This window comes from Ischnura elegans, chromosome 6, assembly GCF_921293095.1.
Source record: "Ischnura elegans chromosome 6, ioIscEleg1.1, whole genome shotgun sequence".
In the NCBI taxonomy this organism is placed as follows: Eukaryota; Metazoa; Arthropoda; class Insecta; order Odonata; family Coenagrionidae; genus Ischnura; species Ischnura elegans.
The window spans coordinates 14,477,493-14,494,822 of NC_060251.1; the positions used below are offsets into that span (position 1 = coordinate 14,477,493).

Below are 17,330 nucleotides of genomic sequence, written 5' to 3' on the forward strand. Positions count from 1 at the left end.
AAATATTTCCCAATGTACTTCATACTTCAATAAAATATGAAATAAATTGCATAAATGTAAGCAGTAATGATAGAATTTGAAGCTAATGAAAATTCAGGAAAAAAAAACTTAAACGTTTTACTCCAACTGCGGCCTCTTTCAGCTAAAATAACCTTACTCATTCACTCATCAAATGCAAATGCCTCTTTCTCGATAACAAAGTCCCTTTTTACCCTACGTTTTAACTAAAATCAACGTTCTTTATAACATCTGCACTTCAAAAAAAATTATTCTCACGCGCCCCAGTTAAAGAAGAATATTCTATTCAGTGGGAAAGAGTATTTTTAACTTATTCTCTTGAATAATCTTTCCGAAAAGAGAATAACATCCTTACGGAATAAGATTTTAGCGCTTAACAAATAGCCCTCCTAGAAAATTTAACAAAATTGAAGCGAAAGAATTATTCATGGTTTCTTTAGTTCTACCTTACGCGCCTCACGGCTTTCTCAACATAATAGCCTTACGCTAAGGAGCAGCCACAACAGCGAAGTTGTTTGCGAGGTCTATTCAACATGCAAACGCTCCACGAGATCAATAACCTCGAGGTTTCCACAATTAGCAAAGAGAGGAATTATTTCTTCCACAACCCTGAAATAAAGTAGGAACTGGCCAGGGGAATTATGGCCATTGCGATAAAACGGTAAGCACGCAAGGTCACGAGAGAGCGAAGCAAGGACGAACGAACTCGAAAGCCGAGGAAACAGTCTGCCCATTGTTCTCCCAAAAAAACAAAACACGCCTAATGATCCCGCACTCATTGAACCTTATATTCCCCCTAATTACACGAACTTAGCTGATGGACTACATCCTTGAAGCTTGGAAATTGAAAAGCAGAGAGTGAAGGCAGTAAATACGTAACCTCAAAGTCGTTTGGCAAAGTATGCTCCAGTAAAATCTATTATTGTTAAAAACAAATGTTTGCATAATCTTTCTCATATTACTTAGAATGTTTTTTTTTCATAAATTATAATTTCAATATAATTTTTCAATATATATATTTCAATATCAATAATTATTGATCAGTTGGCGATAAATAAATAAAAAATCCACCCTCGGTTCCAACCATATGAGGCAATTCGGTGAAAATTGTGTTGAACAATAAAGTAAAACTTTGCAGTATGTTTCTTCCTTCAATTTTATATTGCTATTAGAAACTAAACATATATTAAACTCTTAGTGCCAGTTTTAATATTTCTTATTAACGCTAAGAAAAAATGATACAGCCTTCAACTTCTACTGGCTATGGCAGAAAGTTTTGGTTAGTTGCTTCATTTTATGGCTAATGCTAACGAGACATTATTAAACGGGCTCTTAGTGTGCTATCTTCATCAAAATATACCCTATGATTACTTGAAGTGACGAAGAACAAAGAGTTTCTACATCTTGTATGATCTACACAATACTGGATTTTGAAATACTGCAACATTTTATTTCAGCAATTTCTTTAACTATCAATTGATTGCCGAAAGATAGCAAATACTATTTGCAGCTAGAACATTTATGTCGCCATGATTAGAATAAATGCAAATTCACAAATAATTAAAATGACAATGCTTTAAATCCAAACATAGTTTAGTCGTACCGAGTGTTTTTTGGAAACCAGGGTCCGCATTCAACATATCGATGGCTAAGTTCTAACGGCTCGTATCTCAAAAATAGCAACTTTAAAGGAGAGAAAAAAAAGATTTATTTTTTTAAATTGTATATAATTTTAAATGAAATTAAAAACAAAAAAATCACGAAGATGAAAAGCAGGCATACTTTTGCAAACAAATAGTTGTTTTTTGCTTGAATTTTATTTTTTTATTAACATTATTGAAACAGACCGTCCAAATTCTGAGATACGTGTTGTTAGAACTTGGACATCGAAATGCTAGACCAGCTAGATGATGCTCTCCCTGTTGCTCTGAAAGACGTGTATATTCTTTAATACTCAAGCAATCTAAGCCAAGCGCGTAGCCTTCGAGATTCCATTGACTACCAGCCTAATCAGTTTAAAATCTTAAACGAATACTAAACTAGGAGGGTATGTAGAAAATGGTGATAGAAGTATTAAGAATAGTCAGAAAGAAGGGGAATAGGTCTTTTAACTGTGAGTTATAAAGAGAATTTGAACGTGGAAAAGGGCTCAGATGAAAATATTGAAAAATGTACCATTAAAACCTATATAAACCTTCAACGATTGAGAAGAGCCCAAAAAAACATTTCGAAGGGTACAAGAGGTCGCTGAATTTGCCTGCCCGATTGTCCGGGGACAAGACGAAGAAGGAAGGAAAGGTAAACAGAGGAAGGGATGAAATGGGTATGATGAAAAATAAAACGGTCAGATGAATGCGGAGTGCGACAGGGTCCGGCACTCGACCCGCCCCGCTTTTACTGCAAATTGATCGAGCGTGTGGTCGGGGGTAAGGGAATATCATTCCCTCGCGCAGAGGACGAATTGTGAGGACGGAATCGAGGTCAGCAAGTGGGTTCTTTTTGAAAGAGATGAAAATGTAAAGAGCCGAAAGGGCTGATGGGGAAATTGGTACAGGAATAGCCATAATGGGATGGGAATGACTTTTCCACGGAATTAATAGGCGAAACTAAGAACTGCCTTCCATGTCATTATTGGCCGATGATACAGTGCTACCTGTCTTGGGGAGAATATGCTCTTTCTGCAGCAAATTTTGGGATCTTTTTAAGTGTACAAAGGAAAATTGGTTAAAAAAAATTAAGGAGGATTCGTTGAATATTGCAAGTAATTGAGGTCAAGGGCAAGGAAAATTTAACCGAATGCTAGTTAATATTGTCAATTTCTAATATTTTAACTGGTTATCAAAATATCTTTCGTTAGGCTAAAAATAATTCAGCTAAGGGTACACTATATTGGATTCCATCTTGAGAAATTTCGCTCTTGGGCAGAGTACCGTCTTACCGATACAGCAGTTTAACACCTACACTCCATAGGAATAGATAAATAAAAATCAAAATTTAGAATAATATGAGCATACCGAATGGATTAAAATTCCTTCCGATTGGGAAAAAAGGTTCGATTTTCTATAGTCGCTTTAAGGATAATTTGGTACTTTTTTAGACTTTTTAAAAGCTGTCCAAAAGAAACTGGTCACCTTTAATATACTGACCACTCATAGGATATATAGACATTTCATGAATTGAAATTTAACGAAGTTGTCGAAAATTAAATAAGTCTTAGATGAAGCGTATATAATTTATAATCCGAGCAGAAATAATTCAGGTGAATCACTTCGAAGGAAGCCGTAAAAGTATTCGTCATTCCAAGGAGCGAATTAAATAAAATTATGTAAAACCCTCGCTGTAATAGGTAATATATGTAATATAGCTACGGTAAGAAATAATAGTCACTCACCAAAATGCGGTCTGTAAAACTGGACGTAATCACTGACTTGCCTCCTTTTACACCCATAGCCGCCGCTGTAAATACATCCAAGAAATACCTCAACACACCCGTCCTCCACGTACTAGACTCAATCCTGACAACTTCCCGAACTCCTAGCCAGGTGGCTCTAGTCTAGTTTCCCGCATCTTACCGTCTAATGTTTTGTCCATTGCGTCTAATGCGCAGTCCATCACCGAACGGGATAACTCACCCCTAAGGTCAGTTATCTCACGCGCAGTCGTTTAAGGAACCCCCGAAACACCATGCCAGACAAAACGGTCGTCGTTAGCAGTCCCAGTCAAAAACGGTCGCTCCTATTTAGTTTTCGGTTTCTGGCGTTGGAAATCGTTCGAATTCGATGTGACTACTCCGCTCCTACTTATGCCTAGTTCAGATTACGATTGTTCCAGCAATCGTTGGAACTATCGTGCATTCACACAACTATGGTTGAAACCTGTGCTGCCCTTAATGCTGACATCTAAAGTGAACGAGAAATTGACGGTTAGCAAAGCAAGGTCAAGATATTACTGTGTTCAACGTGTATTTACCGAATAATTTTTCTTCCGCACATAATCTTCCTTCCTAGGACAAATCCATGAATAAAAAATAGAGCGAAGAGAGCTACACGAGCTTTTCGTCTTTCTCTTGTCGCTTCCTTTTCCGGTCTCCCAGCGCCTAACCATCGTAAAGTGGCAACGTTTGGAACTACGTGAACTATTGTCAGGACACGCATTCACACGGTTAGGTCGGCCAACTATCGTTGGGACGATCGCTCGGACAATCGTAATATGAACGGGGCAATACGGATTTTCGTCTGTCGCGCCATTTTCCCCCAACGAATTCCTGATTCATATCACAGGGAGATGGGAGAGTGACCACAGTTCCACGCTTCAATGAGTTCCTCACTATCCGATCTCCATTTAACGCTTCACCGGGAAGAGCGAGGAATAAATCCGTGTTACCACTCTTCCTTCGGGTTACCCACTCTAACGGAGTACACTAAGAGTCCTGAAATATTGTAGGTAGACAAAAAATGCAAAACACCAGCATTAAATTTCCTGGGTGAATTTAATATAAAATATCGTCTCGCAAAATTAATACAAAATATGGTGGTAATATTTATTAGATGTTTCACCACTGCTAAGTTTTCAAAAAAGCAGACACAATAAGTGATAACACACGCCTCTATATAGTCATTAAAATACTGACTTTTGAGAACTATTTTTTCTTGCTCCGTAAATAAATGCTAAACTAATTTGTTACCAGATAATATTCATCGCCATCATCATCATCAGTCAACAATCGATCCTAAGATTGGTTTGACGCATCTCTCCATTCCTCTCTCCTATCCGCTAACCTTTTTATAGCGACGTATTCCTTCTCTTTTACATCCTTTATAACCCTTTGTCCTATGTAACTCATTCGGGGCCGTCCCTTGCCCTTCTTCCCTTCTACCTGTCCTTCTACGAATGTTTACAACAAGCCATCATGTCTCATAATTTTCCCAGCTAAGTTCTTCCGTCTTCTGCTCAAGGTTTTTAGAAATATTAAGAGAATGTTTCTTAATTTCCTTATATAGCAAACTGCGATGATATTTTCAATATAAAAGTCACAAGTGCGCAACATTTATGTCCATTTGGTTAAGCAACGGACGGCTAAGCTTGATGCAGAGGATTTCAAAAGGATAGGAGACTAAAACTACTCACTTGAAATGTTTCTCAAAAACATTTTTCATTCTGAATGGCCAAGTCACAATGTCAAGAAGTGATTAAGTAAGTCTAGCTACTAGAAATGTTGACGGTGACGCAAGTCAAAAAACGATTATACTGTGATGTCAGTAATTTAGTACTCATTTTTCTTCATAATTAGGATCACCCAAAATACATTTGAAATCAATGTTTCACCCAAAGTATTCCAAATGGGCCTAAAAAGACCTATTTCACGGTTATTGCTAAAGAAGCAAAAAATGCTAAGACCCAATCCCAGAAGAAATCCCAGAAAATAAATGAGTACAAAGTAAGTTCAGGATACGTGACCTTAAATAAACTTCTCACACGAGATAGTATCTCGTATCAGCATGTTGAGAATGGATTTATTAACTTTGTTTGACAAAAGTTTTGGGGAAAGACAAAGAGCCAAAAACAAATACCCATTACGCACAGAGATCGGCCTTTCTCCGCCAGAAAAAGCTATTAAGCATCCCGGAGGTCCAAACAATCTGCTGGAAAGCTTTTATTCCAGAAGAGAGTTTTCATATTACAACTCGATATGTCTACGCTTCGCTGCTCCTTTAAATTTGTTGTGAGTCATTGCCTGATTCATTGGAGCAATAACATTTTCCCTCTGTGATCGGTATGCTTCTTTATTTCGGGGGAAGCAAAATTGAATCTCCTTAACAATGACCCTCAGGTCTTGTATAAGTCAACCCTCTCCCAGAAAAAAATACGAAACTTTCTCTCTAATTGAATATTTTTTGGCTAATTATTTTTTTATAACACTGCTAAAGGCAAGATAGCTGGAGTGGAAATTCCATTCAAAGGATTGCTAATAAGAACAGTTTAATTATAATACGTAAAGGCTTTTCTGGACGCAGAAGTAAGATATTGCCCTTTTTTATCCAAAAAATACAGGATAGTCTCTTCATGAAACTGGCTTTCATTGAAAAGGTTTCAAAATAATAACACTCCTAACTATTACACGAAAGGAGAGAAATTTGTTTCTCTTGAGAGAAATTTTCATTCCGTAATATTTTGAAGCATCTCGCTTTCCATTCATTTATTTCGAAAATACAATCTTTATTCGTTGTGAATGAGTCCCAAAGTTTTTTTTTCACACCACCACATTTTGTTGCCATTAGACATTAAATTCATCATTGGAATGCTTTTCCTTTTTTTGTAAAGAATGCACGAGGTAAGGAATCTGCTCGCAATCACGCGGAAAGCTGAAAAATAATACAAAACTAAAAACCAAATATTCTATGTGCGTGGCAGGAATGCTACCGTTGTCAATCATGAGATCCTGGCTCGATGTCTAGTGATGTCAAATAATATTACATTTACTATGCGAAAGCAAGAATTCTTGGTTACAACATAAAGAATTCTACTAACATTCAGTGTATGACTTTACTGTTCAAGCATATAAACTCATTTTTATCTGTAAAAAAAATAATTTTATACGTAACTTATATTGTTGGCATTTGTCAAAAAATTCACAACAGTTCGAGGAGGACTACAGACTTCCGTTGAGAAAAATATGAATTTCGTGCGGCTTATGCATAGAAACAAACACACGTGGCGAAATTTCGCTAAACTATAAATGAATTCTTATCATTCTCATCAAATCAGTGTTTTCATACCATGATAAATAGAGAAAACAATAAAGTTAAGAGGGCTGATTACAACAGTTTTGCACTAACCTTATTCTAATTTATATGCGTGCAACATATTTGTAATTACTTATTTCCCCCACAGCTAACACCAATCTCCAAAGATGAACCCACAACAAGGGTGTTATCAAAAGATTATTATGGACAATGCATCGCGAATTTCCGAGTGACTAATATGCCATCATTAACGTCATCACCATCGGTAAATAATCCAAACATTGGTTTGACGCAGCTCTCCACTCAATTCTTCTATCAGCACATTTGCACACCTACGTATTTCTTTTCTTTCACATCCTTCTTTCCCTGTTCCACATATTACAATCGAGGTCTTCCCTTTCCGTTCTTGTCATCTACTTTTGTCTCTCGATGATTGTCTTTATCAGACCAAACTAATACGCCGACATCCTCATTCTAGGATTTTTATCTCTTGTGGTGCCAATAAACTTCGCCTCTAGTCTATCGTTTTCTGAAAATGTCCCAACTCTCGATTAAAGTCTTCTCAAGTGACTTCATCTGTTCACCTTGAATAGAAAGCAATTCGTTGCTAAAACCAAAGCGAGCGAGCTATACATCTGAAATTTTCGAACAACTATTACGTCAGCATTCTCTCTTTAAAGGCCGTTTTACACGGGGCACGGAATTGCGCAGGTTAGAGCTGCATTTATCTCTAAAATGGCGTGGAATTGCGCGAATACATGAACGAAATTGGAACAGGGGCTTTTTGCCGTCTCGCATCCACGCATTCTCGCATGTGTTATAGCAATTCACCGCTTTACACGACGCAATTTTGATTGCGCCTTCACACGAACGTTGGATTGCGCAATTCCGTGTACCGTGTAAAACGGCCTTTAGGGTTTTATGTCATTAAAATTATTATTTTTTTAATTATAATTTTTATCTCAATTAAATTATTCATCAAATTGATATTGGCGTTCATGCTATGCTAAACAGAGAAAAAAAAATAAAACTAAAAGTTACTGTTTACAATAATTTTGTATTGAACGTTCAATCCGTTTCATACGAGTAACACAGTCGTACTTGATTGATTCCACCACAGCCACCTCCAATCTTGTAGTCAAAACACACGAAGTTTGTGTCATCTCAACACTCTCCATCTAAATTTTTAGAGAAACTAATACGAAAACATCCTCACTCTAAGATTTTTATCTCTTGTGGAGCCGATAAACTTCATCTCTAGTCTAATGTTTTCTCAAAACGTCCCAACCCTCGATTAAATGCCATAGTCTTCCCTAGTGACTTCATCTGCTCACCTTGACTCGATAGCAATTCGTTGCTAAAATCACAGCGAGCGGAGCTTTCGGAACGAGGAAAAAAAAGAAACGCGACACGCGCCCCGTGACGAAGAAGATTAATGCCCATTAAGGGAGCGAGGAACAGCGGTTCTCGATACTGTCATGGTCCCCGGGACGGATTGATTATCCCGCGGCATCGCGGGAACGTTTCTCGAGAGCCTCCTCCACTGCGCTCCTGGTGAACATGGAAGGCGACAAATCTCGACCCTCGAAATGTCAAAGGATCAAGTCGACGACATCACTATCGTTCCATCCGAGAGTCCTCAGCACAATTAACCGTGTCGCCAAATAATTCCACGTTCCGCCGAGCGGATGAAAAGGTCACCAGCCGGAGAGCGCGGGAGGGTTCTAAGGCGCCAAAATTCTGCATCTACGCATCATCCCGAAAGAAGCCACAATTACAATAGGTGTGCCTCGGGAGCTGATGAGTGTCCAGGGGTTAGGAGACAAACTCTGAAATACCACACACATTTTTGATGATTCAGAGATAATCAGAAAGACCAGGCAAACGTTTCAAAGAGGAAAAAATAACCTGGTTTTTTCCAGTCGTATTATTTTAAATTTAATAATATACAATGAGTGAGTTACATAATACCGGTTATAAATTATGTGAAAGAGAAGAAATAAGTCGCTGTGAAAATATTAGCGGATAGGAGAGAAGAATGGAGAGCTGCGTCAAACCAATCTTAGGATTGTTGACTGATAATGATTAGTAAATTAGATTGTTCTCTCAATAATATGAATGAATCTCGTATGAAATACCGCGCTCTTCAGATATATTTGTTTTCTGCGTATCGTGAATGACAGCGAGTTTAAGTGCAGTCCGCCCGCTACACGATATATTTGAGTTTATCCTGGAGATTTTCAGTTGAAGACCTGAAAATGAATGCATATTTACTTACATCATATTCCTAAAAAGGCATGTGTTGGGTGGTATTAAATAACTTCCCGATAACCTATTGGAAAATTTATATTATAAACTATAAATAATTTTAAGCTTTGGCCGTGTCTTGACTATGGTCTTTTATTAGTATCTATTGGTAGCGGTAACTATATCCCATTATTCTTCAGTGAAAAACAAATTCCTATACCTTAGAGATCGTCGGCAAAGTATTTCTCTATTTTGTGTTACTGTTAGACCTGGAGACATAGAGCAAGCTATCTAAGTTAAATGGCCCGCTAACCTAATTTGTCAAAGAATCTTCCCACACTACGATTTATGAATCAAAGCTTTTCAGGGCTCTGCCAAAAATATTAATCGTCAGTGTTCCCCACAAAATATTTTTAAGTTATCTCGACCCCTACATCTTAGAGTCTTCTCTCACTTTTATAAGTTGCCTGAACTCGATTCTCAATGTACATTTGGCGATAGTTAATGATTAGATTAGATACTTGTTCCTACGAAAGAAATGTACGTATTGGCGTGAATTTGCTGATATCAAGTTGGAGCCCCCACTCCTGGTCCCAAGGCTACAGAAGGCAAAGATGTCGCCTTCAGACGAGTGCACGTGGGCTTCCTGCTGCATAGAACCCCGATAAGTCCTCTTCTCTGCATGAAACTGGAGCGCCGAATAGTTTAATCCCAATCCCCGCTTCAAGACAAGGGTCTAACACTCTCTCCCCCTTGGCTCGCAGCAAGAACCAAGTCTGTTTCCCATTCACGTCGGGTGCAGAGCGCCTCTGTTCCACGTCCTGCTCCGCAGTTTCGGTCTTTTGTCCCCACTGGATTGGGGTCCCGCGCGATCCAGCACCATCTACATTCTATGAGCATCAAGCATTCATGCCTGGCAAACCCTTTAAAGCTACGTTAGGCTCCATGAAAGGGAGAGGTGCAGATAAGGAAAGACTCTATGGATATCTTTATTTAAAAGCTACTGCGACTTTATTGCCCTAAAAATACCTCGAATTCAATCAGACATTAAATTCATCTACAATCCCTTAACTCTTATTTTGACAGCCCTGATATCGTTTCCTTCCTCAACATTAGATTACCTTCCCGCCAAACCAGTTCGACCTCCCGACTCCACACGCCAATACTCAGGCTATCAGTGTTTAAAGCGCTCTCTATTCTTCCGACACTCCGTCCTGATAAATTCTCTCCCGTCTGATATTGATCCGTTTCCGTTAACAGTTAAAAATTTTACTGACTTGGTATCATCTCATTTAACGAATAATGGTCACCTGATGATGACGTCCAACGTTGAAACCATGGTCGTAAATTTGTGAATAAATATTAATGTGAAAGCACAAAGTTCTTCTTTTTAATTTGAATAATAATGGTTACATAAATTGCTAAATACTGACAATGAGATTGTGGCCACTGTAATCAGTTTGTTGCTACTCTTTGATTTGAAACTGTTATTAGCTTATTTGTTTAGATTTTAGTTGCAATAATTGCAGTTTGAATTGGCAGTCTTCCCGTTAATGTTACATTATAGTTAAAATTAAATAAAGTAAAGAATAAAAAATAACGTCCAACATTGGGTGTTATTTTCGTCATAGTCATCCTGGCGCTAACACTTCCTGCCTCGTTCGCTTCCCAGTTTGCTTATGCGTGTTTTAGTGTGAGAATAAAAACTTGCGCGTGGGATAGTTCGCTAGTCATCTTTCGTATTATTCCTTGAAATATTACTACCGAAACTACTCAAACCTCTCGTCATCAAACTTTATACATAAGCAAGAATAATTAGGGCAAATTTTCCAGCATTAATGATGATTTCGGGTGAAATTTTGTTTTTTTTAAGTCGATTTCAATTGCTGATTGAGAGAGCTTTATAGAGTTCAACTTTAATAATTTATGTCTAACCCGCACCGCCGCGACCAAAAGCGTACTTAATTATCCCCTTTTGCGACTTCGTTAGTTCCATTCGTCAACAACCTCGCCTTCATTTCAACTCGTTCCTTCTCTTCCTCGTTGCCATGCTCCGCTCCACCGCAGCCTCCTACCCCCGCCATTCCACTCATTATTATCTCGCGTTGGTTCCCTCAAATCAGCATCATCATCACCCTTCGCCGCCATTCCCTCATTATTTTCGCCCTTTCCATTCCACGCTTCTCACTTGAAAATTTTAAACTCCACTCCACTCATGTCCCGATGTTTTTTTTCCAACCGTTTCTGTGATGCTTCAAATCTAGAGTTTGGAGAGAGGTTTGAATTGAAGAGAAATGCTGAGAAATTAGGTGGCAATTGGAACACTTTCCACCTAAATCTTGTCGAAAAACGTTATTAAAGCTTGCATTCCAGACGAAAACGACATCTAATCCTACGATAAAAAAACAAGACTTTATTAGAATACTAAATTGATCCAAAAGTCGTGTGGAATTAAGCCCGTCGTTTGGCGACGACCAAGGTTCACTGCCTTTTTTTGTGGGGAAGGAACAAAATGGAAAGCATCGACACTCAATCAGTCACACAAACACACAAATACACAAGGCACACTCACGCAGGCTAAACTTCAGAAGAATACACTCCAACAGAGCAGTTCAAGATGCCAAGTAAGACGAGATGATTACGTTATGCTTCATGCTCGCAGGATTAAATTCATGAAATGACACGGTTGAACTTTCTGAAACAAAAATATTCAAATATATTCAGATAGTGGGTGCTAGAATTAATAAAAATAAAAATATTCCTCTCAAATTATCAGAATAACTGTAGAAGCAAATAATATTGAAACATAAAATTGGAAATATTTTCATTGAAACGATCAAAACTATAAAAAAAACTGGGAGTTTAGGCTGACAAAAATAATAAAAATTCCGAGTAAATGGTAATGAGTAACGGGTACTCGACTAACTATTTGTAACTTTCCAACCATCACCACTTCAAACAATCTTTAGATTTAAAGGGCATGTAGAGTCGTTTACGTCCGTTATGTTTGCAGCAATTCACTTTCAGCAAGCTACTCAAATTCTCCACTCAATCCCACCCTCATTTTAAGAGACGCCTCTTGTAAGCTTTATCTGTACATCCCGGCAAAGCGGTTGAGTGAGCTTTAATTTATAGCGTTTTTATAGCAACCCCTGTCACCCACTAATTTGCCTGCGGGGCGGCATGTGAGTAAAACTTCGTTAAGACGAGAGAGAGAGAGAGAAGGGATATTTCAGGGTGATGGTGGTGTGGGCACCAACTTGCACCATTCCGCTTTCAAAGCACGCGGCCGTCATTGACTCACTTCGGAGACCAACCGTCAAAACCCTTCCCAACCCTCCCATCACTGAGAATTTTACGGATAAGGAGGAAATGCAAACGTTAAAAGATATCAAGAACCCCTGACAAAACAGCGTTTTACCATAACGGAAAATCAACTCCAAGATTAACACTTCTATTTAAAAACATAATATTAAATTACTTCGAATATACCAATTATGATGTTCGTCATGACAAAATATTTTGCTTAGTATAATTACGATAATTAATCGTAGCGGGCGTAACTTGGTGGAAATCCATAATCGCAGGAATAGAAGGATCAACAATTTTGCCACCCACCCCACCCACAGTAACGCCAAACCCAGCTCCAACCCCAACCCTTACCTCCCCCTAGCCAACGGCTCCCGGTAATTTTTCCTATCCATCCTTCTTCTATACATACTGTCAATTTACCAGCATTTTTCACCTTGATAATGTTACTCTGTAACGAAACCATGGTCGGTGTCAATAAATTACTATGTGGAAATAGCAAGTTGTTGATCCTTCTATTCCTGCTATTTTGCTTAGCCTAAGTTTTTTCATGGTGAACATATCTTTGGCGTTTATAAGGGTTTGTGTAAATCGTTCCTCTTGTAACATTAATATATTCCGACTATATGAGTAGAAATTATTATGTGAAATGTTTTATTTCGATCGTTGACTTTCGAAGAAAATAAATATTTTTAAATAAAAGTATGTCATTTGTGAATGGTATTCAAGCGATTGAAGAACAGAAGCTGGGCTACTGAAGTACTGGGCTACCAACGACAGAAGGTGAAAGAATCCAGGGCGAGGCCTATAGACACCCCTGTATAATTTTTGCCGAGTTATGTCGGTCCCTGTGACTAGACCGGATTTAACGATGCAGGAGTATTGTTTTTTTGTGAAAGGGAAGAAAATATTTCAATATCCTATCAAATTGAGTTGAAGAATTTTCCTGTTCAAAGAATATCTAAAGTTAATTCAAGGACGGTTAACGTCTGCTGATAATGCTGAATTGTATTGCAAACGGTCCGTAGATTTCATTTTTAGCCATAGTTCTGTTCAAATGATGTTTTAGTCATGTTTTGAGGCCGTCATAGTGAAATATGCTTAGCGTAGAAAGAATAAATAATTAAAGGCACTGCATTAAACAAGTGACTTTGTCCTCATGAGTGCAAATGAATATAAAAAGAAATTCGCCATGAAAACATTCCGGCCAAGCATAATATTTTTAGCCCACTAGCTCTTTTCCAGAAAACCTTAGAGGTAATTCCAACTTGTTTCCCATCACAATTTGGATCACGTGCACGGTCTATTTCTCTATTTGTACACAAAACTCTTCACAAAACTTCGAGAGAGTACCTATCAGCAATGTGTCATTTTCGCCGAAATACTGATGACCTTTCCAAGCATTGGGAAAGGAAAAGGGACAGTGAAATGAATCAAGGGGAGATCTAGAGAGAGTATGTATACAGTCCGAAATCCAACTCACCCGGTGAATTTCCATTTCCAAAAACAAACAAGTGAAACCAAACACGTGAAACACGAGGCTATCATTTCACCTCCAAACTGTATTTTCATTCAAACATCAAGCTTAGATACATCCATTAAATCTCGAATATAAGGAGTGATAGAGTCCTTGTCCCCATCTGATGTGAGGAGAATAAGATCAAATTAAGTGCCTAATCTCTCAGAGGAAATACGAGAAAGTACTGGCGCGATGACTGCACGGTATTCAAAATTCGAGACCAATATTAAAAAATATATAACTATAAATACTAAGGGGATGGAAAATAAAATTAAATGCTTGAATGTACATTTCAATGAAATCCTGTTAATTCCTCTTCCCCATCGTGATCATTAAACGAAATGGAAATAGAGTTACATTCGAAATAAACCACGTAAAGCAAACGCTACCATCGTATTCAGTCAATCACTCTCCTCAGACCCATCTCGTGACATGCACTTTCATGAACCTTGGACCAATTTATCGAGAATCCAATTAATTGCACTATGGTATCGAAAACAAATCATTTTTAAGTGAGTTAAATATAAAATAGTAAATATAATCATTAAGTAATAGAAAAATGATTAATTTTCGACTCAGTAATAAAAACCAGCAATAAAAACACAAGCGATATTACAAAATTTGAATCATAATACAGTCTCTTTCATAACCATGGTGATATCTCCCGCGCGAGACACCTTTGGGTCGTCAGTGACACCTGGTGGCAGTTTCCCAAGGCACTACCGCGTCTGCGCAGGAGGGCCGCTGCAAGACCTGACCTCTGGCGGCAGCTATCCAACTCGGAAAGTATGCGATGAAGTCGAAAGCGATGGCCTCCACGGTCTCCACAGAGAACACACGGAAGCTGCATAGCATGAGCACCATACGCTACACTATTGGTGCCAGAAAGATGTACCGAGTCTGAATTGCATTTAATAACGATGGCATATCTATCCAAGATTTTTTTTCCGATACCTAGTGATTGTCTTAAGGTGAATCATACACTAACTGAAAATAGGAACTTAGTTTGTTGGATTTCGCTGTCGTTTTATCCAAGTTAAAGAAAAACTAATTCGCTCCCTCTAAACTTAGTAAATGATCTATTCATTACCGCATGCAAATTATGCAACTATAATACTGGTAATAATGGTAATAATGCTATAATTATAATACTGGTGTCATAAAACTTTTAGATTATTGACAAATGTTATTCAAACTTGTCTCCTAACCTGGATCTACGTAAGAAACATGTCGTGCACCCTTCGTTGTAGCCACTTGTTTTCTTTTAATTATGATTAACCAAACAAAGAAAAATAATAATTTATAATACACTACTCTGAGGCTCCAACTCACATTAATTTTCAAATTTTAGCCGAGAGCGACGTTATTTATATTTAGCATTAGTACATTATCTCGTAATATTTTTGCGAATTATTTAGAGGATTGTTTTCATTCTTATTACCAAGCTCAAACATTTATAATCACGGGATTCTAATACACAATTCCCTGAGTAATACTGTAAGATTTCAATTTCGCTGGGTATTTTCATAATTCTCGCTCTCTCGCAGTATAAATACCCTTTATCTCAATTTATAGCTGTGAGCTTAGCAACTCTCCCAATGCCAGAATAATGTGCTCACACTTTTAAATCAAAGCTTATTATCCATTACTTGTGTGATAGGTCATAGCCTTTACTTGTGGGATAAGTGATATTTTAACGTATCGGCTCCTTTTTAGGCTCATCGTCCTACTAAAATATTTAGCACAAACCCTTAGATAAAGTTATATATATTATATAAGGGCGTATTCTCATCTAAATCTCCAAATAAGTCCAAATCATCTGGAAGTTTCCAATCCTAAACATAAGCGACCACGACATAACAAATTGTTGTACATGGGACTTGTCGATTTGCTTTGCGAAAGGAAAATCTCCTAAGTTGACGAAAAAAAGATTGTTGAAAAAGGTCATTGACAAAAAAAATATTAAATTTATTGATAGGGATCCATATCTTTTCCCTGTGATCGAAGCTGCTGTATTAATAGTATTGGAAATACGAAACAACACGTCGGGGAATAACAACTCCTTGATATAGAAAGAGATTCACTCACAATCAGATACAAAGACACGTATCAATATTTGTATCCATTCGTCTGCTAAAAGTCAACTACTCTCTTTAAAAATAAAATTTTACCAACGGATTCACGGCGAAATGCTAAAAATGTGCATTCAATTACAAAAATGTTTCATGCAAATAAAGAAATGTTTGCTAATTTTATGCTCAGATTGGTACAACTGAGATTGGGCTAAATTTTAATGGAAAAGAATAATAATGCAAAGCACTTGATACCAGCAAAACATATACCGCCATTTACTTTCCAGAGTTATGAAATCAAAATCAACGTGAACATTCCCGACTTTACGCTTGTATCAACTGCATGCATCTTAATTAATATATACAGGGAAAACGTCCATTTGCCATGATCTTATGCAATAACCCACTAAATAAATGTATTTTTCTAATTTCAGATAATTCTACTCGGACCTTTACACGAGGCACATGCTGAACGAGTTACGAAAAAACGACAGGCCAACAATGATAAAGAAGTGGTCGTGAACATTGAGCATCCGGACAAATCGCAATATTTGGAGCAAAACTTCAACACTAGTAAGTTTCCTAGATGTTTAGATTATAGTAAATAGGTGAACACCATTGCCACAAGAAGTTGAATGGCATCTAATGAACATGCGATAACCAAAAACAAAAGATAATTTCTCTTTACTGTGTGCAACAGCTTTAAACGACTTCTCGTCGTCTTTCTTAAGTAATCGAAACCTTCTTCAAGGTGTTGATTGTACAAGATACAGTGTACAGTGATTGCACAAGACTTACCGTTCTCAGCAGCTAGAATTTGGAAATAGTATAACGATATATAAATATTAAATTATTGTATATTTCTCACATAAATGGTTTAATAATTCATATCTATTCTGTGACTTACCAGGGCATTCTCAAAATACCATGTACACTTGGTAGCCCAATATATCTCGATGCACTGTACGTTAGCAAACTGAATTTACATGTTTTCAAATCCGTAACATACACTTAATGGGGAATTTCACTGAAAATGGATGATTATGCGATAAAAAAAATCCCTTGTGCTGAAAATTACAGTGAAAGTAGTTCTTCTCTAACCTGCGTAGTACTGGTAAAATACCCAATTGAAAATTGTTCAGTAGCAATGCGCTCCATACGACCCGTCGCCATGTTGGCTGGTCATAACGTTAGAGTCCAGTAAAAAATACGTTTACATGGTGCCAGTAGACTATTTTTCCCAGTTTTAGAAAAACCTATGTATCTCTCTGTACAATTTATTTTTTATATGTAAATTTCATCATCAATCATGTGAAATATTAATCCTGAATAATTGACTGGTTTAAAGAATTCATGCATACTGGAAGATGCAGCACAGTCTTGCCAAATAGCGCTTATTACGTTTTCATCATCCTTATCTAC

The 17,330-nt window shown here is 37.5% G+C and overlaps 1 protein-coding gene across 3 annotated transcripts in view; it reads left to right on the plus strand.

Annotated features, from left to right (window-relative positions):
* The window catches only part of LOC124160135 (collagen alpha-2(IV) chain-like), a 210,072-nt gene that overhangs the window by 173,666 nt on the left and 19,076 nt on the right, over positions 1–17,330 (plus strand). For all 3 annotated transcript variants that reach the window (XM_046535884.1, XM_046535886.1, XM_046535885.1), the window contains exon 2: positions 16,343–16,481. In XM_046535884.1, coding sequence (XP_046391840.1) covers positions 16,343–16,481 — 139 coding nt within the window. The remainder of the gene's footprint in view (positions 1–16,342; positions 16,482–17,330) is intronic.